This window comes from Phascolarctos cinereus, unplaced genomic scaffold, assembly GCF_003287225.1.
Source record: "Phascolarctos cinereus isolate Bilbo 61053 unplaced genomic scaffold, phaCin_HiC Scaffold_3;HRSCAF=262, whole genome shotgun sequence".
In the NCBI taxonomy this organism is placed as follows: Eukaryota; Metazoa; Chordata; class Mammalia; order Diprotodontia; family Phascolarctidae; genus Phascolarctos; species Phascolarctos cinereus.
This window is the reverse complement of record NW_027555736.1, coordinates 35996242-36019289: the sequence shown is the minus strand read 5'-3', so window position 1 is coordinate 36019289 and position 23048 is coordinate 35996242. Positions and strand designations below refer to the sequence as shown.

Here is a 23048-nt window from a genome sequence, read left to right as displayed (position 1 = left end):
ATGATTTCTCACATCTTTTCCAGGTCTGGATTTTGTGATCTTAATGTATTTTATCCTTGAGAATGTGGATTGTTTCATTTTTGTATTTGTATCTCAGCATGTAGCATGGAACCAGACACATAGTAGGCACTTCATAATTGTTCATTGGTTGGTTTAAGTTCCAACTTTCCCGGTAACTGCCTGTGTGACCTTGGACAAGTTACTGAATCTATTGGCATTCATTTCTTTGTCTATAAAATGAAGGGCATAGGGGCAGCTAGGTGGCGCAGTGGGTAGAACACCAGCCCTGGAGTCAGGAGGACCTGAGTTCAAGTCCGGCCTCAAACATATAACACTCACTAGCTGTGCTGTGTGACTCTGGGAAAGTCACTTAACCCCAACTGCCTCACTAAAAAAAAAAAAAGAAGAAGAGTATAGACTACATTTCTAAGGTCCTCCAGCTTTAATGTCTGATTCTGTGATGGCTGAGGTGAATCATGGAAAGCTTCCTAGATCAAGTAAGTTTTGAGAGGAGCCCCGAAGGACAGGTAAGAAATTGTTGGGAAGGAGAAGAGGAGGAGGTCCGGATACATGCAGGGATGCATATGGGTTCACCACAGCAGGGTTTCTATAATGAGGCACAAAATTGAGACCCAAGGTCCTGTCTTCTAGACCTAGTGTGTTATCTTTCCCCCACAACTCCCCCAGAATTGGGAAGCATGAAGTTTTTGTGTGAATGGGAGTGTGAGGACCTTAATCTTGAGCATCTCAACACACCCCACACCCCAGGCAGTGATGCTCCGCTAGAGGATGTAAGCTTAGACCAGAGACTGTCATTTTGGTCCTTGTGTCCCCAGCACCTAACACAATGCCAGGCACATAGTAGGTGCTTAATCAATGCTTGTTTGTGGAGAACGTTTGAGAGTAGCTGCTGTTGCCCATCTCTGTTTCTGGACTGCTCCTGGTTGGTGGCAAAATTTCCCATCTACAAAACTTGGATAACCAAGAGTCCTAATTCCTTGGAACTTCTCCCTTTAGGATGACTCCTTGTACCCCTCTTGTTCTCTTCATCCTTCTCCTTTGGTCCCTGGTTACCTTCTTCTCCCAGGATCTTAATCCATGACCCTGGGTCCTCACAGCACCCCCCAGGATTGATTTGCCATGTATGTGGGCTTAAGAAGCCTGGCTCCGACTCCCATATCTTTATATGGGAGTCTTTCCTCCTCCACATCCAGGCCAGGTTGGCCCTCCCCTCCTTCCTTGCTCCTTTCTACCCCTCTTCCCTGACTTTGTGCCCTCTCTCCCCCAATCTGCTGCTTCCCCTCATGGCCCCTTGGTCCCCAGCTGCCTCATGTCGTATCTCAGCAGCCCAGCTGGCCTCGGTTCTGTCCCATTCCAGCTTCTCACTCCCCAGCAAGAGGCCAATGTGGGGTGGGGCCATGTGTGGGGGGCCAAGTGTTGTTGACATGTGAAAGGTTGTGGACCCCTCCCGGAAGCTTTGACCTGAGCAGCAGCCAGCCTGGGGCCAAGCAAGGCCTTGTGGCCATGGCAGAGCTTTGGTCTGACTCGGCTTTGGGGTACAGGCCTGCACCAAGGGTTTATGAAGCATCATGTGCCAGTCACTGCCCTAAGCTCAGGGATACAGGGATACCTCTCCACCTGCCCTGCCACATACACTGTTTAAGGGGATGCCCGATATCCACATTCACGCCTAGGAATTGGGACTATGGAAGAGGCATAGGTAGGTAAGGAGAGAAAAAGAGAGGGGGTGAAGAAAGAGATACAGAAACAGTGTGGGGGAGGGTTGGAAAGAGAGACAGAGAGAGATGGGGGGAGAGGGAGAGGAAAAAAGAGAGAGTGAGGAGGGAGAGAAGGAAGGAGAGAGAGAGAGAGAGAGAGAGAGAGAGAGAGAGAGAGAGAGAGAGAGAGAGAGAGATGGGGGAGAGTAGAGGTAGAGAAAGAGAGAGAGTGAGGAGGGAAGGAGGGAGAGAGAGAGAGAGAGAGAGAGAAGAGAGAGAGAGAGAGAGAGAGAGAGAGAGAGAAAGAAAGAGAAAGGGAGGGAGAAAGGGAGAGAGAGACAGAGAGAGATATGGGGGAGAGTAGAGGTAGAGAAAGAGAGAGAGTGAGGAGGGGGAGAGAGAGAGAGAGAGAGAGAGAGAGAGAGAGAGAGAGAGAGAGAGACAGAGAGAGAGAGAGGGCATTTGGCTTTTACTGTTGAGGCAGCTTGGCATGGAGTGATAGAAGTGGGCATGGAGGCTTAGTTTCTACAAGGTAAGGCAAGACTCTAGGAGATGGATGAGGGTGAAGAGAGCTCTCAGTAATAATACTTGTGCTACCCACCTCACTGAGCTCTTGGGAGGGAATGCTTTGTAAACCATAAAGTATCAAAGAAATGGGATCATACAATTCAGTTCAATGTGCATTTATGAAGCCACTTCTGCATACCAGGCGTTGTGCTAGATATACAAAAACAAACAGCAAAGAAACCATCTTTGTCCTTAGGCAGCTTACATTCTACGGGGTGGGGGGAGGGGAGGATTCTCTACAATATGTGAAGAAGCTCTACCTCTGATCTGAGTTTCAGTTCTGCTGCCAGGTTGGGAAACACCAGGGCGGATTGGCTCCTTTCCAGTACTCACAGTCTTAGAGAGTTGACTAGAACACAGAGGAGTGAAACGACTTGCCTAGGGTCGCACAGCCAAGATGTGACAGAGGTGGTTGGGGAGCTGGCTCTCTAGCCACTGCACCACACTGCCTCTATACAAACATGTGAGCCCCTTGTGGGCAGGGACTCTTTTTGCTTTCCATTGTATTTCCAGCACTTAGCACAATGCCTGGTATGTGGTAAGTGCTTAATAAATATTATTGACTGACTGAGCAGTGCGAAGTCTGTCGAAGACAAGACATACTGCCATCAAGAAGGGAAGAATGCAGATAGCGGGGGGAATCGGGAAAGGCCTCATATAGCAGGTAGTGCCCATGCTGTGCTTAAAAGTCTGCTCGGGTTTACTCTGATGAGTGAGAGCCTTCCAGAGGGGGGCACACTGCCTGTGCAAAGACACAGAGATGGCAGATCAAGTAGAACAGGAGAGCCAGAGGAGAACGGCCAAAGGGAAGGAGCATGAAGTGAGGCCGGAAGGGTGGCTGGGAGCTGGACTGGGATGGACCTTAAATTCCAGGCTGAGGAGTCCATATTCTATCCATCCTAAAAGCAAGAAGGAGCCATTGTGTGTTCTTGAGTAAGGAAGTGATATGGTCAGATCTGGGTCTGAGAGACACCACTCCGGTACCTGAACAGAACAGGAGAGACTGGGATTTACAAGGAGTAAATGTGCTACGTTGTGCTTGGGTTCCCAAAAATCCACTTTGAAAACAAGGTGGGGGAGGTGTGAGTGAGACAGCAGCTCGTCAGAAAACTATGCGGGGAGGTGAGTGGCCCTTACACCTGATCTATGGCCTCTGGCTTATAACACAGGAATAACGGGGTCCTGGCCAGGGATGAAATACAATGAACAAAGAATACGTCCTGCAAATCTAGACAAAAGGGCTTGAGACTGAAAAGCAGTGAGGAAAAGGAGGGAGGGAGAAGGAAAACACTAGCCACATGTATCCAGCAAGCTGGATGCCAAAGAGGGCACCTAGAATGGTGGGAGAAGAGTCGCAATGGAGATGTTCGGAAATTGTTTTGTAGAGGCAAAGCCAAGAAGTGGTGTTGCCATCAGAATAGATTACAGACCGCCTGGACGGAAAGAGGAAATACATGAGCAGTTTGGGAAACAAGTCACAAGCTCAGGAGAGGGCCGTGATATAGACGTGTGGGGTGGCCCTCATTTATCTCAACTTGTGCTCGAGTTCTCTCTCTGCCCGAAGCAGAGCAGTTCATCATTTCAGGACTTGTCTTCGCTGTCCTTTCTTCCTTCAGGAGGCGGAGGAATCAGCAAAAGGAAATTCTATGCCAGATCCCACTCTCGTTAGCAGAGACAAATGAGTTGTTTGCGTGAAAATGCCAATAAATGTTTGTTAAATGAATGGCTGATTCTGTGAGCTTAGACAGACAGTTTCCTCAGCTCTAAAATGAGGGGACTCGATTAGATGAACTTTCAGTTTCCTTCCAGATCTAGATCTCTGTCTTACTGTGTTTCCACAAATAGAATATTAGCGCTTTGAGGGCAGGAACTGTTTGCTTATTGTCTTTGTACCTTCCTTGCCTAGCAGCGTGTCTGGCATGTAATAAGTACTTAATAAATGCTTGTGGAATAAAGGAATGGATGGGACCATAGGCAGGAGAAGGAGCCCTGGACCTGGAGTCTGAATCCTACCTCTGACACCAGTCGTGTGACCTTGGGCAAGTCACTGAACTAAAAACTAGGAATAATACCTGTAGTACCTGTAGTAGACTGCTAGGTTGTTCAGTAGGCAGAGCACTGTTGTTGTAATCAGGAAGACCAGAGTTCATATCCAACCTTAATAGCTATGTGACCCTGGGCAAGTCACTTAACCTCTCTGCCTCAGGTTTTTCACCTGCAAAATGGGGCTAATAAGTGCCCTTAACTCTCAGAGGTATTGTGAGGATCAAATGAAGTATGTGCATGGCGCTCTGCAGATCTTAAAGCTCTATAAAAATGTTCGCTATTATTACTATGAGTAGTGTACCATTGTGGCAATGGATAGAATGTGGGGCCTGGAGTCAGGAAGACTCATCTTTTTGAGTTCAATTCTGGCATCAGACACTTACTAGCTGGGTGACCCTAGACAAGTCACTTAACCCTGTTTGCCTCAGTTTCCTCATTTGTAAAATAAGCTGGGAAAGAAATAGCAAACCACATCAGTATTTTTGCCAAGAAAACCTCAGAAGGAGTCACAAAGAGTCAGACAGCCTGAACAACAAAAGTTATACCATTAATACCTGCCTCAGGGTTATCATCAGAAGTAAATGACAAAAAGAAAAGCTTTTTATGAATGTGGACTATTATGTGTCTTCTGGGCTGTGACCAGATTAGAACAAAGTTCGGTTCCTCACCCACTGAGAGCTCCCCTTCTGGAGAGTTTGTTCGGAGCCGTCTAGGCAGCTTATTTTCATTCTAAAAGTGGAAACAGATTTGCATATCCACTGGGTACACTGGCAGCACTTGTTATCATAAGGGGGCCAGAAATAGACCCAGCGGCGCTCGGAGTCTCCTGACTCAGCCTAGCCTACCTTAGAAATGCAAGCATGAATACTCCTCTGTCTCTGCTTATTGTTAGGGGCTGCTTGTTTCCTTGTGTGGACAAGGCCAAGGTGGTGAGGGAGTTCTCCATATGGTCTCTGGGCCCTGGCCACAGCCTCTATCCACCTGTACCTCTAACTAGCTGCCTCACAATTGGGTGCCTGTGCCCTTACGGTAAGATGCAGGATGGCCAGCTCCTGTCCCCCCTCAGTTCATTCTCACTATTAGAATTTAAGTTAAGACTTCTTCCTTGTTTAATCAAGGATCAGAACCTTCAATCAATTCAATAAATGCTTATTTATTAGGGGAAGGAGAGTATTCCTTTTTTATTTTAAAAAGGATATCTTTTGTTTTTACATAATGATAATGGTATTTATTGAGCATTTTGAGCTTTACAGAGGACTTTACATATATTATTACATCTGAGCCGCACAGCAACCCTGGGAGGTAGATGCTATTATTACCCCCCCATTTTACAGATGAGAAAACTGAAGCAGCTGGGTTAAGTGGCTTGCCTGGGGTTACATCGCTAGTCAGTGCCAAGGCAGAAATTGAATTCAGGTCCTCCTGACTCCAGGTCCTCAGCTCTACCCATTAGATGACATTGCTTCTCCTTACATCACCTTCACTTCCTTCTCCCCTGCCCAGAGAACCATCCCTTGTAATAAATGAATGAATGAATGAATGAATGAAAGGGATGGGGAAGCAGCTCATCAAAACAGTCTAGCCTGACAGCATTGGCAAGGTACCTTGTCCATAAGGTGTGGGTCCTCATCTCCTCTTCAGAGGCAAGCTTAGTCCTTAATCCACAAATGTTTCTTAAGCACCTATGAGCAAGGCACTGTGGGTGAAGGTCAAGCTTATCCCTTTTCAATACCAGGCTAAGGAGTTTAGCCTCCTTACTTTGTCATTCAAGGCTCACCATAATCTGGCCCCAGCACACTATTCTTCCATTTCATGGGCAGCAGCTAGGTGGTGCAGTGGGTGGAGTACCAGGCCTGGATCCAGGAAGACCTGAGTTCAAATACAGCTTCAGACACTTACTAGCTGTGTGACCCTGGGTGAGCCACTTAACTGGTCTGCCTCAGTTTCCTTATCTGTAAAATGGAGACAATAGTAGCACCTACCTCCCAGGGTTGCTATGAGGATCAATTGAGAAAATAATTATAAAGCACTTAGCATATAAATGGTAATTATTATTGCATTCCATTCTAGCTAGAGGCGCCATCCCTAGAATTCACCATGTTGTTCTCATTCACTGAGAGCATTTCAGGTTGATTTATGGGAACACTTCCTAATGAGAACTGTGCAAAGGCACACTGAGTGGCTCCAGGGGGTAGTGGATGGCTCTTCGTTGGAGTTTTCCAACCAAAGGCCGGATGACCACTGGCTGGACGTATTGGAGTGGGGATTCTTGTTCAGGATCCATTTAACCCAATGGTCTCTCATGTCCCTTATAATCTTGGGATTCTGTAAAATTGGCTTCCCCCTCTCTCCTGCTTCTGAATCCTTCCATCATGGGAGACTCAGCTCAGACCTCCTAAGTCTTCCCTGATCACCACAGGTGATGGGGATCTCTCTGTCTTATCCCTGAGATCCTATATCCTTTAGAGTTTGCATTCCTCAGTTGACCCTTGCTCACCTCAATTCAGCCAGCATATATTAAGCACCTGATATATGTGCCCAATACTGTGCTAGGCACAGAGGGTTCCAAGTAAAAAACATTGCCTGTCCACAGGGAGCCTTACATTCAGTTGGGATATCCTACATGTTCATAAATAAGTTCAAAGATAGTAAGTCACTTCAAGAGGAGAGAGGTCTCCTAACTAGGAGGCCTTGTATGATTGCATGTATATATGGAGGCCATACCAGAGCTGTCCTTTAAAGAAAGCCAAGGATTGTAGATGGTATGCATGTATATATGGAGGCCATACCAGAGCTGTCCTTTAAAGAAAGCCAAGGATTGTAGATGGTATGCATGTATATATGGAGGCCATACCAGAGCTGTCCTTTAAAGAAAGCCAAGGATTGTAGATGGTGGAGGTGAGGAGGAAGTACATTTCAGATATAGGAAAGCACTGTGGTGGGAAATGGAATATCAAGCAGGGAAAGCAGCTAGCAGGCCTGTTTGACTGGTGAGGTGACCATGTGAAGGGAAGTTCTATGAAACAGGACTGGAAAGGTCAGTGGGGTCCAGACGGTGAAGGTTCTAGATTCCAGGCTGAGGATTTTGTGTTTTAGCTCAGAGGCAGGAGGAAGCCATTGAGAGTTTTTGAGTGGATCTGTGTTCAGGAATGTCAGTCTGGAACCTCTGTGAAGGATGAATTAGAGAGGGGGAAGATTAGAGGCAAAGAGGCCACCTAGGAGGCTGTTCTAATGTCCGGATGAAATTCTGAACAAAAGCAGAGGCCGTATGAGAGGGAAGGAGACCAATGGATCGGGAGAGATGCTGGGGAGGGTGGGCTGACAAGGCTTAGGTTGGGATAGCTTAAGTAGGGAAGGGTCAAGAAAGACCCTCAGAGCTCCAACATGCTGTGATTTATGTTCTAATGCCCCCTGCTCTAGATTTCTTTCTGTGTTGGCTTTGATAATCTCTGTGGTTCTTTTCCCATGAGTGGGATTACATCAAGTCAGCCGGGAACTGCCTGGACCTGGAAACTGGTCATCTTAGTTGATTCTCAGAAACCTCTCAGGACTTCCTGCCCAGGCCTAGTAGGGAATCTGAAAAATGTTTGCGAGCTGTCCAAAGCTGAATCAAAATGAAATTAAGAAACCTCTCAGCCACTCCGGCCACGTGGCCCTTCTGCATCTGTTCAGCCATCGGAATCCAGCTGGGGAGATGGCATAAGCCATGAGGGTAATTAATGTGTGGGGAGCGAGTGGACGTGTTTACCTCTGCGTGTTTGGGTATGCGTCCATAGAGTCCATCTGGTACAATCTCCAGTGAGGGAAACGCATCCAGAGGAGGAGAAATGGCTCACCAAGGTCACACAGGTAGTAAGTCACCGAGCTGGGATTTGAACCCAAGCCCTCCAGCACCCTGTTGAAGCTATAGAAATGTGTCAGATGTTTATAATGGAAAGGAAATGGTGCTGGTCATCCTGAGTGTTTCCCTAGGTAAAGAAGAACAACAGGCCAATTATAGAAACTTTTGAGTCTTTGAGCAGATGCTTCCTATATAAACAGTCATACTCATGGGCAAAGCCAATAGAGCAGCAGATGTGAACCATTGTGTTCCAGCGACCCAACGGTTCTAGGCGAAGGTCACCCGGGAGAGTGGTGTTGGAGGTGAGGTCAGCACTGGGAAGAAACCAGGGGCACAGGAAGGGCCCAGGGAAGGGGTCAGGCTCTCTGAGGCTCTTGCATGAAGTGTTCCTGATGGAAGCCGGGCAAGCAAGGCTGCCCTTTGAGGTCTCATCAGCAACCACCCCATGCCCCAGCCACGTCAAGGTCCTGTGTGGGTATTATGGAGGGCAGCTGGGAGGACCAGGACAGCGAGGGAACTGGAGATCACAGCAGATAAAGATCAGTGGAAGGAGACTCAAGCAGGACGTGAAAGCTGGCTTGAGTAATTGAAGAACACTCATAGGGAATTTATTCTTTATTACCCTGGAGAACAGATCTAGGTATGAGGAGAGGGTGTGGGCTGGATTTCAGCTTGATGTAAGCAACTGAGAAGGTGAAATCTGTAGACCAGGGGAGCCCTTAGTCTGACCATGAGACAGGCTCTCCACCTTTGGGAGCCACAGGTATGATATTTGCGGGCAGAACCCACACACAGCACCTTGCCCAAGCACGTGCTCCTAGTAAGCACCCAGTGAATGTTTTTAAAGTCATTCATTCATTCAGACTATTAGAATAGTCTGTATACTTTCACAGCACTGTGACATTTTGAATGTAATTGAAATAGTGAAGGGGCAGCTAGGTGGCATAGCGGACAGAGCATCGGCCCTGAAGTCAGGAGGACTTCAAATCTGGCCTCAGACCAAACACTTGACACTTACTAGCTATGTGACCCTGGGAAAGTCACTTAACCCCAATTGCCAAGAAAGAAAGAAAGAAAGAAAGAAAGAAAGAAAGAAAGAAAGAAAGAAAGAAAGAAAGAAAGAAAGAAAGAAAGAGTGAATCAGCAAATATGAATTAAGCACTCGAGTTCAAATCCAGCCTCAGAAACTTACCAGCTGTGTGACCCTGGGCAAGTCACTTAACCTTGTTTGCCTCAGTTTTCTCATCTATAAAATGAGCTGGAGAAGGAAATGCAAGTCACTCCATTATCTCTACCAAGAAAACCCCAAATAGGGTCAGATACAACTGAAAAGTGACTGCATGACAACAAAATTATTAATTATTATTGAGTTCCCCACCCTTCCTGGGGCGCAGCTGATCTCTGTCCTAGAATAACAGAATTTGGGGAATTGGAAAGGACCTTAGCAGCCCTCTGGTCCTGCCTGAAGATGCCTTCTCTCCACGATCTGCCTGACGATGCTTGTCTGGCCTTGACTTGGAGAGCTCTCATGATGGAGGACTCTTCACTTCCAGAGGCAGCCCATTCTGCCCGTGAACAGCTCCTCTCATTAGGAGTCTTTTCCCCATCACCAGCGTGAATCTGCCCCTTTGGAGCTTCCACCCTTTGGAGTCTACCCTCTGGGGCCACGCGTAGGACAGCCTTTCAGATACTGAGACAACCATCAGAATAACGATAGCCCGCATTGCTGTATCCCTTGAAGGTTTGCAAAGCACTGTGTATGTGTTATTTCATTTGATCCTCACAACGTCCCTGGGAGGTGGGTGTTATTGTTATCCCCATCTTACAGATGGGGAAACTGAGGCACAAAGCAGCCAGAAGGAAGGCTTAGTGAAGCACTTCCTGTGCACTAGGCACTGAGCTAAGTGCTTCACGGTCAGCTCGTTTGATCCTCACAACATCCCCGGGAGGAAGGTGCTATTCTTATCCCCATCTTACAGGTGGGGAAACTGAGGCACAAAGCAGCCAGAAGGAAGGCTTAGTGAAGCACTTCCTGTGCACTAGGCACTGAGCTAAGTGCTTCACGGTCAGCTCGTTTGATCCTCACAGCATCCCCGGAAGGAAGGTGCTATTCTTATTCCCATTTTATAGATGGGGAAGCTGAGGCACAAAGAGGGAAGAAGGAAGGCTTTATTAAGAACTTGCTATGTGCCCAACACTGTGCTAAAAGCTTTGTAAAAATCATCTCATTTGATCCCCACAATAACCCTGAGAGGTGGGTTATTATGTTATTATATCCATTTTACATGTGGGGAAACTGAGGCACAAAGCGGTTAAGTGACTTACCCAGGATCACACAGCTAGCAAGTATCTGAGGCCAGATTTGAACTTGGGTCTTCCTGAGCCCAAGTGAGGCATTCTTTCTGCTGCACCATCTAGCTACCTCTAACATGTGTCCCCTGAGTCTTCTCTCAGTGACCCTTATATGATGTGACCTTTCCCCATCCTGGGTTCTCTCCTCTAGTTGCTCTTCAGCTTACCACTCAATGTGCTTAGCCTGTGGTGCCCAGGGTACTCCCGACCAGGGTAGAGGACAGACACGCTCTCACTTCCTCATTCCCAATAGCTGCACCTCTCAATGCAGCACAAGATCAAATTAACTTTCTTTTGGCTTACCTATCACGCTGCTGATTCATACTGAGCTTGCAGTCCACTAAAACCCCCAGATCTTTTTTGGGCAAATAGCTTCTTAACCTTGCCTCCCCCCATGTTATGCTTGAGAAATCAATTTTTGGAACTCAAGACACTAAACTTTTCCCTGTTGAAGTTCCATCTAATTAGATGCAGAATAAGTCATTCCTGTTTGGACATCGCCGATGTGGGAGTGGGTTTCTATTTCTGTACTCATGCCACCCAAGGTTTCTATATCTCTATTTCTTTCTGCCTCGGTGTATGGGAGGAGGTGGGAGGGACCAAAAAATGGATGCTTAAAAAAGCGTTTAGCATAGTATCAGCATATAGTAAGTACTACAAAAATGTTGCCTAGTATTATTAACTGTGTGGCCTTGGGCGAGTCCCTCAACGTATCTGGGCCTCAATTTCCTCCCCTGTAACATGAGGGTGTTGGACTAGATAATCTGTAAGCCCTCCTTTAGGTCTAGACTCTTATCATCTAGATTGTTCATTGCCATTTCAAGCTCCCAGCCTCATTTCTCACCCTTCACCTCTACTCTACATTGACCAGAGGGAGCAACATACCAAGGGTCCTCCCCTATCTTCCTGTTCCTTCCTGCCCTGCCTCTGCCCAGGGATCAAGTTTCAGATTCCCTTCTCCTAAGCAGGACGCAAAGAAACCACTGTTCCCCTGACAGGCCTAGCCCCTGGGCACCTGAAAGCTGAAGTTGGTGGCCAGGGAGGGAACCTAGCTGGGTCATTTTCAGGGTCTCACCCAGTGGAGCCTGGAGGAGGAGTGGGGAAGAGCACATGAGTGGCCTGCATGAACAAAAGACAAGCAAGCAGGCTCCAGGCACAGTGTCATTGGTTTTAGATCAGGGCATCTTAACCTTTATTTGGGTCATGAGCCCTTTGGGCTGTCTGGTTAAGCCCATGAACCACCCCCAGGGGTCCCTAAAAATGCATAGGATGAGGGGCTGGGAAGGGCTTCTCTTGGAAGGTGGGATTTTAGCTGGGACTTGAAGGAAGTTAGGCAAACCCGGGGGCAGATGAGGAGGGAGAGCATTCCAGATGTGGAAGACAGCCAGAGGAAGCGCCCTGGGCCAAGAGATGGAGGGTCTTATTGGCAGGACAGCCAGGAGGCCAACATCACTGGATCACAGAGTATGGGGGGGGAGGGGTTGTTCTTAAGGCCAAATCTCCAAAATGTAAATAGTTTTAAAAAGGAAGTGATTAAGTCATTAAAGAGAGAGAGCCAAAAAGAAGGGGTGGCCCCCTCACCCAGGTTCTGAAAAGTTTGTATCATATAGGATTTTGACATAGACATTCACACACAAGTCACATGTGAATCACATGTAGGGAACCCAAACACAAACTTGGGTGGACAGGACCCGGGGAAGCCCCAAATTCTTTGTAGCCATCTTCAGCATTCCTAGAGAGTTACTGAGGTCAGGAGACTTTCTGGGTGCGGGCAGCCTCTAATCCCATAAAGCTGGATTCCAGCATTAATTAATAAATGATAAATAATCCACAGAGAAGAGGGGAAAGTATAAGAAGACTGGAAATGTTGGGTGCAGGTTATGAAGGGCTTTAAATGATAAATGGAGAATATCATATTTGATTCTGCAGGTGATAGACATTGGAGTTCAGTGAGTAAGATGGTGATGTGGTCTAGAGCTTTCTTTTAGGAAGATCATTTTGACAGTAGAGTAGATGGACTGGAGTCAATAGAATGCCATAGCAGCCTGGCAATTAGTCAACAAGAATTTATTAAGAACTTATGTGCCACATGTATGATCTGTATCAATTATTTGCCTTCTTAATGAGGGAGGAAGGGAGGGGAGGGAGGGAGAGAATTTGGAACTCAAATTTGAAAAAAGAATGTTAAAATTGTTCTACATGTAATTGAGAAAAAAATAAAATCTTAAATTTAAGAAAAGAACCTATTGCCAGGCATTGTGCTAAGTGCTAGCGATACAAAGAAAGTCAAAATCAGGCCTACCCTTCAAGTTGATCCCAGACCAGTGGGGGAGACAACGTACAAATGACTAGGTTCATAGGAAATATATGTTGAGCAGATGAGAGCTGATCTCAAAATGAAGGCTGTGGCAGGGAGGGGGTGGAATATAAGAAGGGCACATGGAAAGACCTCTTGCAGAAGAAATGGACCAGCAATAGAGAAAGACCTTGAGAGACCCTGGAAGACGTTTAGCCTGGAGGAAAGAAGACTCAAGGGGGACATGCTAGCTGTCCTCTGTCGCCCCAACATACATATGCACACAGTGTGTCCTCACTTAGGGGTGCAGAGACAGGCCGTACACTGCGTGGAGAAGCTAGCGGGCCTTGTGGAGGAGCGGCATTGCGATGCCCTGACCAGGCCGGATGACAGACAGAAGAACTGTAGCCAGGAGCCCTGCCCAGCCAGGTGATGCCTCCCTACCCCACCTCCTACATCAGCCCTTTTCCTGCCCTTTCCCCCCAACACCCAAAGAGTCCCCTTCTCAGCTCTGTGATGGGGGCTTGGATTTGGCCCCTGATGTTTCTTCCAACTCTGAATTCTGTGATTCTGAGCCCTGGAAAGGGGTCCTCCCCCTGCCTCTGTCCATCCTACCAGGTCCCATCTAATAACACCTCTTTAGGTTTCTACGTGTATACCTTTGTATAACTTCAGTTCCTTTAAACATTATGCTCTTAACATGTTTGGGGTGCTTCTCTAAGCCCTAGAGGAAATGCAAAGAGAGCTAGATGGCAGGTCCTGATTTTAGAAACTTAATGGGGGAAAGATGTGTGTCCAGATAAATGCAATGCAGGGAAAGGGAGATGCGCCCCAAGAAGAGGCACTGGGCAAAGGGTTATGGGAGGCCACTTACGGCTGGGATTGGGAAATCAAGGAAGACCACGTGGAGGAGATGGAGCCCAGAGAAACCTTGAGAAGAGAGAGAGAGAGAATTTAATAGCTGGAGCTAGGGTGGGTCCATTTCTGGCATGGGGGATGAAATGCAGAAAAGGCATGTACACAGGAGAGTCCAGAGACCAGGGATGGAGAGAAGATTGCCACCAAGTACGGGAGGGAAGGGTGCTGATTTGCCTTGCTACTTAACTCATACCATCGGTTTATTCTACTGAGTCAGAAGAGGAGAGAGAGAGAGACAGAGAAAGAAGATGGGGGAGGGAAAGAGAAAGAAGAAGAGAAGATGGGGGAGGAGAAAGAACAAAAGAGAGGGAGGATGGGGAGAAGATGGTGGAGAAAGAGAGGAGAGAATGAGAGAGAGATGGGGATAAGACTTAGGTTGACGTCCCAGCCCTGCCATTAATTGGCTCCACAACCTTGGGTGAATCATGCAGTAACACCAGGCCCAAGATTTACACTTTGTAAAATGGGCAGGGGGGTTGTAGGAAGAGATAGCAAGCCCCTAGAGAATGATGGTGGGAAACACTACTGAGGCGAGGGGACATCCATCTGATGTTGGGGGTTTTCCAGGCTGCTCCTGGTCCCACTTCAGGGCTTTACTCTTCCTTCTCTCTGCCTGCCCGGGATCCCTTCTCATCTCCAGGTGGTGGTCTGGGGAATGGCAGAGCTGCAGCAAGACATGTGGGCCCGGAGGCCTGGCCCTGAGGACCGTCCTCTGCATCCAGAGTGTCGGACCGGATGAGCAGAGGGCCCTTCGCCCCGAGGACTGCCATCCCATGCCTAAGCCAGAGGTCACCACATCCTGTAATGAAGACAACCCCTGCCCATCCTCCTGGGAAGTGGGCAACTGGTCAGAGGTGAGTCAGGCACTTTCCCAGATGTCCTGGAAACAAGGGAGGCTCTGGAGATGATGCAGGGTCCCCCACGGGCAGAATCCAGGCCCCCCGAGGGCTATGTACAGTGGAAGGAGTGATTAGCTCAGAGTCAGGTGACCTGGATTTGGATCCCAGCCCTGACACCTACAGGCCGTGGGTCGAAGGGGCTTCTCTGGATCTCAGCGGTATCTCATGTTACTTTTCTCCCAGTTATTTTTTAAAAAGTGCTTTGCAAACCTTAAGTTTATGTAAAGTGATGTGATGGTGAGAGACTCATGGATCCAGAGCTGGAAGTCTAATCTGTCTAATCCCCCTCCTTTTACAAATGAGGAAACTGAGGCTCAGAGAGGTTCTGTGACTTGGCCAGGGCTGTGCAGCTAACATGTATCAGGGGAGGGTCTGCCGGTATAGAATGTTGTGATAGGTGAAGGCTATCTCCATTCCTTTAGAGCCTGGAATGTCCCTGTTAATCTCTCCTTTAGGATAGGATTGAGCTGAGCCCAGGGAGGGGTGTCAGCAGAAAGGGACTGGAAGACAGCAGCTGAATCACTGGGACTAGTGGAGTGGCAAGTAGAAATGTGTCCAGCCATAGGTTGACACCCCACCTTCTAAGAGTAACGCTAATAGCTAACATTTATAGAGTGCTTGCTATGTGCCAGGCACTGTACTAAGCTTTGAGGGTACTGGGTTGAGAGCTGGTAGGTGATCTTCCTTTTGTAGACACCAGGGAGTTAGTGGTAGTGGCAGCGAGTTCAGCTGGGAGGCCTGGGCTCCAGGCCCTGGATAGCACCAGTTAATTACATTCCAAGATGGTGGTGGGTAACAGTCCCCGTGTGAGACATGCACTCAGAAATGCGGTCAGATATAGTCAGTCATTAGGCAGCCTTGTTTGTCTTAACCTGATGTCTTTATTACTAGACATGGGTCTGTTATAGGAATTGGTTTTGGGAAATGGCAGTGATTGACGTGAAGGGAAAACACCAATAAAAGATATTTTTAAGGGCTTGCGCCTCAGCTCTGCACCAGACGTATCCAAGGCCCTAGTTGTTTGGCATTCAGTCTGGGCCCTGGCCTGGGCCCAGCACCACCCCTCAGCTCTGCAGTCCTAGGAACTCAGTTTTTGTTTTTGTTTTTTTGGCTAGGCAATGGGGTTAAATGACTTGCCCAGGGTCACACAGCTAGTAAGTGTTATGTGTCTGAGGCCGCATTTGAACTCAGGTCCACCTGAATCTGGCCGGTGCTCTATCCGCTGCACCACCTAGCTGCCCCAGTTTTATCAGATCCACCAAAGGTGATTAGACTCAGACAAAGGTGACCACCTCCTCACGAATTGATGCTCCAGGTGGCAATTTCTTCTCTTAAACAGAGAGATGTGGAGTTAAAATGTTTGCATATTATTTACACCTTCTCTCCAACCAAAACAGAATCGAGATGGCTCAGTGAGAAATATGTCTGTCTGCATAACAGGTCATGGGATCATTGATTCCAAGCTGAAAGGGACCTTAGATACCCTCTGGTCAGAGGATTCTCAACCTCGGGTCCACAGATCCCAAGGGACCCATTTCAGGGGGTTCCCAAGGGGAAGGGCATAAGCATTTATTGAGCCTCTACTATGTCCCAGGCACTATGAGCAAAGCACTTTTACAAGTATTTTCTCATTTGACCTTTACAACAGCCCTGGGAGGGAAGTGCTATTATTATCTCCATTTTACAGTTGAGGAAATTGAGGCAGATAGCAATTAAATAACTTCCTCTGAATCATATGGCTGGGTCAAATCTCAGGTTAGATTTGAGCTCAAATCCTCCTGACTCCAGACGCAGCCATCTACTGTGCCACCTAAAAAAACATTATCCTGAGAAAGGTCCACAGGCCAGGGTTTCACCAGATTACTAATAAGGCTCATGACACAAAAAAAAGTTTAGGAACTCCTGCACAGATTCAACCCTCCCTTTTTACCAAACACTAATAGCCAGTATTTCTATATTACTTTAAGGTTTGTAAAGCGCTTTACAAATATTATCTCATTTTATCTACATAACAATGTTGGGATGTAGGTGCTATTGTTATCCCCATTTAACAGATGAGGAAACTGAGGCAGACAGCAATAATTAATGACTCCAGGGCAATACCTCAAGAACTCTTATCAGTCACCCAGCTAGGTCGCACAATGGTTAGAATGTTGACCAGTTGGAGTCAGGAAGATCTCAGTTCAAATCCTGACTCAGACACTTACTAGCTGCATGACCTTGGGCAAGTCTCTTTACCACTGACAGCCTCAGTTTCTCATTTGTAAAATGGAGATGATAATACAATTGTGAGGACAAATGAGAGAACCTTATTGAGTTATATAAATGTGAAGTATTATTATTAACCAACAATTATTTATGAAATGCATAATGCTTTTTGGGCACAGGTGCATAGAGCCTGGGACCTCACCCTTTTCCACTCTAGGGAGATTTGTCCTGCTGCAATCTGGGTTGGTCACTGATGTAAGATCCTGTCTCTCCTCAGGGCTGTGGATGGTGCCGAGGACAGATGGGCACATGCTTAAGTCTCGACCTTCCCTTTCTCAGCATCTCTTGTCAGTCCCCCAACCCCAACCCCAACGCCTGACTTTATATGAGGTCTGCCTGATGGTTTCCTTGAGATTAAGTTCTCAGTGGTTTGATGTCTTCCCAAGAAAGCCTGGGATATGCAATGTTCCCTGCTCTGGGATTTTGTAGAGGGGATTCCTGTTCTGATAAGGTTTAGAAGATATAACCCCTGAATTCACCTCTGTCTCTGAGATCCCATGATTCATCAGCCCCACTTAGAAGCCATCTCTTAGGCTAAGCAAGAGAGCTGGGTCAGGAGTCAGTGGCCCTGAGTTCAAATCCCAGCTCTTTGATGGGTGACTTTGGGCAAGTCATTTCCTCCTTGTGGGTCTCAGTTTCCTTGTCCACCAAATGGGGAGGGGTGGGGCTGAAAGGCCTCTGCGATCCCCTCCAGCCCTCCTAAACCTATGAAATCCTTGGCAGGGAAGACATCACTACCGTTGGCCAATCTTGTGTCTTTCACGTGGATTTGTCTTAGCTTCCATTTCAGAAGCTGACCTGTTCTGACCTTGTCCTCGAACCAGGGGGTGCCTCTTGTTTGGGATGAAGGGGTCTATGATGCCCCTGGAATTTATTTCATGGTCTCATTTCAAGATTTATACTAATGAAAACATGAGAGAACTTAGGAGAGTGTATGACCATGTGTAAGACTGGTTATAAATGAGTCACTGCCCGAGGGGGTCAGGGAAGGGGCAGATCTGAATGGGAAGACATAATCAGGGAAGGCTTCCTGGAGGTGATGGAACTTACACAATCTTGTGTTGGGGAGTGCTTGGCTTGAGGGCAAAAACAGATGGTGCTATTAATTGCCTAGGTGTGTGGGTGAGTAAGATGGAGGCAGCAGAGAGAGGCCGGTGACCTCCACGTGGCCGTCTTATCCCACACCACTTCCTGAAATGTTTTCTTTCTCCTAGTGTTCTGTGAGCTGTGGGACGGGCACACACAGCCGGCCGGTGATCTGCACCAATGACACAGGAGCCCCGTGTGATACCACCCAGAGGCCCATCTCAGAGACAGCCTGTTCCCTGCCGCCATGTCCCTGGATGCCCGAGAAGGCCGTCCCGGAGTGGTCAGGAAGCGGTTCCTCAAGCAGGGAGCTCTTCAACGAGATTGAGTTTATTCCCAGCAACCACATTCCTCCGTTCGAACCACTGGCACCTGGTGCCCCTGGCCCCCAGGACTCCAACATCATCACCGAGGATGACTTCTCACTCAATGACAAGAAAGGCAACATCTTTGTGGATGATTTCTACTACGATTACAACTTCATCAACTTTCATGAGGATCTCTCCAACAGCCCCTTTGAGGATCGGGACAAGCCAAGTGAGGAGATTGGTGGGGGCACTGATGAAGGACCCGAGGGCTGGGGCACATCTGATGAAACGCCCCTGGCCGCACCTCCCCGCTCACAGGGTGAGGACCAGGCGGGTCCAGAGAGCCCCACAACCCAGCACATCCCAGCTCAGGAGGAAGTCATGAAGACTGATGGCCAGCGGTCTGTGGGCTTCACAACTGGACCTCTCCCTTCCACCCCCACCCCCACCTTGATACCCTTCGGTCCCAGCCAGGGACAGAAGGACCCAGAGACGGTACTTCCAGAAGATTTCCCAGGTCCTCAGCCAAGTTCTACAAATAGCTACTCTAATCTCTTCCTGGACAAATCCCCAGAAGGCCCCATGACAGACAATGCCTCTAAAAAGGACCCAGCATTCTCAGCTTCCTTCCCTCTATCCCCTTCTTTACCCACCTCACCCCCGATGACACCTGTAGAGACAGACAGGGAGAGAACCAACACCACTAAAAGCAAAGGAGAGGCCCATGGAGAAGATGCCCCCATCGGAGGCCCGGCGTTCTTGGTGGCAAGGATGACAGTGACACGTATGTCCCCACCGGGGCCTCTGAAAAAGACCCTGACTCGTTGCTCTGGGAAGTGCTGGACGTGGCACCTGATGATGACGGCAAGAAGTTTCCTGGGGAGACAGCAGCCTCAGGGGATAGTACAACAACCCCTGTGTCCCCTCACTTTCCCTATGAGCCCAATCTGGCTCTCCCACCTCCCCAGGCTACTAGTCGGGGCCATTCCTTTCTGCTGTTCCCTCGAGTGCGCCAAGGACAGAAGTCATCATCCTTTCTAGAGACGCTGATCCTATTGAAAGGTCACAGAATTCAAGTGACCGCAGATCGAAAGACAATGATATCCACCCCTCTGAGGGGACCTGGAGAGCTACCTCTTCCCCCATCCCTTCTGAGACTAAGCCAGTCACATTCTTTCCATTAGAGACCTCTTTATCCCCTCCTGCCATGTCTAGTGTCCCAGGGCCAAGGAATACGGACCTCCCAGCCCAAGATCTGACCCAGTGGGACTTCCGAAACCCAGTTGTGCCGGTGACCTCTGATCCCAACGACCTGGCTGGCCCAGTAGTCATGCCTTGGGATGACCATTCCCTCTCCTCTGCACTGACCCCCAGCCCGGGCTTAGACAATTTGTCCAATGAAATCAGGGTATCCCACTACCCAGACTTCTCATCTCCCCCCAGCCACCCCTGGGCCCCCCAGCCAGCTGATGCAAACAAATGGCTGGGAAATCCAGATGGAGAAACATCCCCTAGGAACATTGTTCACGATGGCGGAGACCTCAAGAATAAATTCCGGAGCCCGGCCGACACTGAGCCAGTTGGTACCGAGGAGTCTCCCCAGGGAACGTTAGCCACCACTAAAGTCCCTGGGGGAGCCAGCTGGGAAGTTGGAGACTGGAGTGAGGTGAGTACTGGCTAGAACTTCTCTGAGGCCCACGACTCTCCCCTGCCCTTCCAGGCACCAGAGGAGAAAAGGCTGGTTTTATCCCATGTGGCATTTAACTTGACAGCCTGGTCTGGGGGGTTTCAATCCTGCCTCTGACACTTACTAGCTGTGTGACCCTGAGCAAACCATTTAACCTCTCTGGGCATCAGTTTTCTCATCTCTAAAATGGGTACAGTTGAGGCAACTGCCTTCCATAGTGGTTGTGAGGATCAAATGAAATAATATGTGTAAAGCTATAGTTACCATCATCATTGTTACTATTATTATTTCCACAGTGGTAACAGGCACTGTGACAAAGTGCACGTACCAGGTAGGTTCGTGGTGTTATTACTCGTAGGAATCAGATTTGATTTCCTTTTGATTCATTTCCTTAAGAAATCATCCTACTATTATTCGTCTGTGAGTCTCAGTGATCGAGGTTCAGAGGACACTGTTTGCCACTGGGGCTCTGTTGGAAATGACAAGGCTCGCTTTTCCGGCATCATGAGGGTCAGTTTTCTTGAAATGAGGTGGTAGTTAGATGCTGAGGGCAGAGCCAGGGGAGAGAGAGAGAGAGCAGCTTGACCAATTTCCAGGCCTTCTCAAAGATTAGGAAAATGAAAGGTGATCATCCAGAGGGGTTGACCTCCCTGCTCCCAGCTCCCTTTCTTCTCTGTGGCATGTCCCTTCAGTGAGGCAATGGGTCAGGGCAAATGCCATGCAGGCGTGGCAGGGCCTGGGAACCCACAAAAGAAGGGCCCAAGGCAGAGGCCAGAGAAGCTAAACTGGGCTTAGGCTAGAAACCTAAATCTCTGGGTTGCCCCTGAAGAACTGATCCCCCAAAGGAAGAGAATTAAAGTGTCTTAAGCTCCTCTCATCCAGTCTCCCATGATAGAATAAATCTCCTCTGTACACGCTCCTACAGGACGTCCAGCCTCTTCTTCAATACTTCTCCTAGCACAGAGCTTACAACTTAACAAGACAACCCACGTCATTTCTGGCCTAGTCGAATTGTCTGAAATATTTTTTGTATCAGGCCAAAATTGGCCTCCCTGTAATGCCCCTCCCCCATTTCCCCCATTCTGCTATCTGGGGCCAAGAACAAGTCTGATCGCTCTTGCACGTAATAGCCCTTCTAATCCCTGAAAATAGCTCTCCTCTTTTCCTGAGTCTTTTCTGCCTCAAGTTCAATATTCCTGATTCTCCTAAGGCATGATTTCCTGACCCCTCACTGTTCTGGCTGAGCTTCTCTGGGCATTCTCTGAGTTGCCAATGTCCTCCCAGGATGGGACTCTGTGCCCCAGATAGGATCTGACTGGGACAGAGCATTAGGGGCGAGGAGGAAGGAGTAGAGGGGGTGGCCTCCCTCGGTCTGCACAGCACACATCTATCAATTTGGTCCAATATCACCTAACTGAGAAATGGATAATTCCACGCGAAGAAGACGGAGCAGACAATTCTCCAGCATTCAGCCTCCAGGCTGTGCGCCCAGCTGAACGTGCAGATAATTGGGATTTGAAAAAGGACTCAGTGTTGCATGGTGCCATCAGGGACGTGACAAGCTCAGCCTGCAGTCTTCTCCCCTTCTTCCCTTCCCCCTTCCTCTCCCCGTACCTAAGGTTCAGGAAGCTGAGGTTTGAGTGTCCCCATCACATGCTAACGTTAGAAGGCCCATTTTTCAGATTGAAAGGTTCAGGCTTACAGAGGGGGAAGAGTTGGCTGGCAGCCACAAGGCTGGCTCTAGAGCTGGGATCTGAACGTCAATCTTCTAATCCCTAGGCCCTTCCTAAGGTGAGATGACAGCATAATGGCTCTGTATTTGTTCCTCTGGCCCTGGACTGGGGGTCAGTGCAGAGGAGAAAGAGGACAGTCATCCCAAGGCATGACCACCAGGCCACCTGAGACGCTTTCCTTCCTACTTTCCCCATCACTCATTCGTTCCCCAAGTACTCATCATAGCTGTTTATGTGCATATCTGATCCTCTCTGCCATTAAAAAGACTGTGAAGCTTCTACATGTAATCCCTGCCCTCCAAGAGCTTGCAACTTAGTAGTAGAGAGGGCAAGGGTGACGTAAGAGAGCGTATGATGGAGGCAAGGCTCCAGAGCATTCACAGAAAAAGAATAATTATTGTTGGTAATTCTGGGCCCCAGTCACCTAGGCCCTTTTGGCTCTCACCAGCTAACTCTCTCAGGCCTGAGGAGGCTGACCCATGTGTCGGGTGCTGCTGGGAGCAGACAGGCACCAAGCTCACTCTACCCCTTCCCATAGTGTTCCACCACCTGTGGCCTGGGAGCCATCTGGAGGTCCGTGAGCTGCAGCACAGGTCAGGAGGAAGATTGTATCCCCACCAGCAAGCCGGTGCCTGCCCGTCGCTGCTACCTGAGACCCTGTTCAACATGGCGCGTGGGGAACTGGAGCAAGGTAGAGAGTCTATCACCGTCCCTCACCTCCCCCACACAAGCCCTGGACCCTCAGGGAGACCGAGCCTTTGACTGGACCCTGGTCTCTGAACAGTTATTAACCCCTGTTGGGGAAACTGAGTAGCCCTGGAGTTAGGGCAGAGGGCACTGGTCATAGTTATTCCCATGGGTCTCTGGGGCTATTGGAGAAGGGAAGGGCTAGGCCAGGGAAGCAGAGACCATCTGAGGGACAAGATCCTAAGCTTGGTGTGAGAGGGCCCTCCTTGTCCTCCCCACCGTGGAAGGCATGGAGCGCACACCAGATCTGGATGGTCTGGGAGCTTGCTGTCATCGTCTGCTGCTCTCAGTGACATGTCTCCCCTTCTCCCACCCCAGTGCTCCCGGAACTGTGGGGGTGGCTTCAGGTTCCGGGACGTGCACTGCGTAGACACCCGGGACCGCCGGCTCCTCCGCCCCTTCCACTGTCAGCCTGGCCTCTTCAAGCCTCTGGGCCAGCTGTCCTGCCATGTGGACCCCTGCCTCGATTGGTACACGTCATCCTGGAGAGAGGTAAGGGCATGGTGAAGGGGTTCCCCAGGCTCCCAGGCCCTTTCCCTGGCCCTCAGACACCCGAAAGGTGCGGACCCAGCCTCTAGGCCA

General features: G+C 48.8%; 1 protein-coding gene across 1 annotated transcript in view; it reads left to right on the top strand.

Annotated features, from left to right (window-relative positions):
• Window positions 1-23048, top strand: part of ADAMTS7 (ADAM metallopeptidase with thrombospondin type 1 motif 7) — a 168891-nt gene that overhangs the window by 122556 nt on the left and 23287 nt on the right. The window contains 6 exon segments of the mRNA XM_020975991.2: window positions 13123-13249; window positions 14379-14592; window positions 18120-19337; window positions 19339-19965; window positions 22258-22410; window positions 22785-22958. Coding sequence (XP_020831650.2) covers window positions 13123-13249; window positions 14379-14592; window positions 18120-19337; window positions 19339-19965; window positions 22258-22410; window positions 22785-22958 — 2513 coding nt within the window.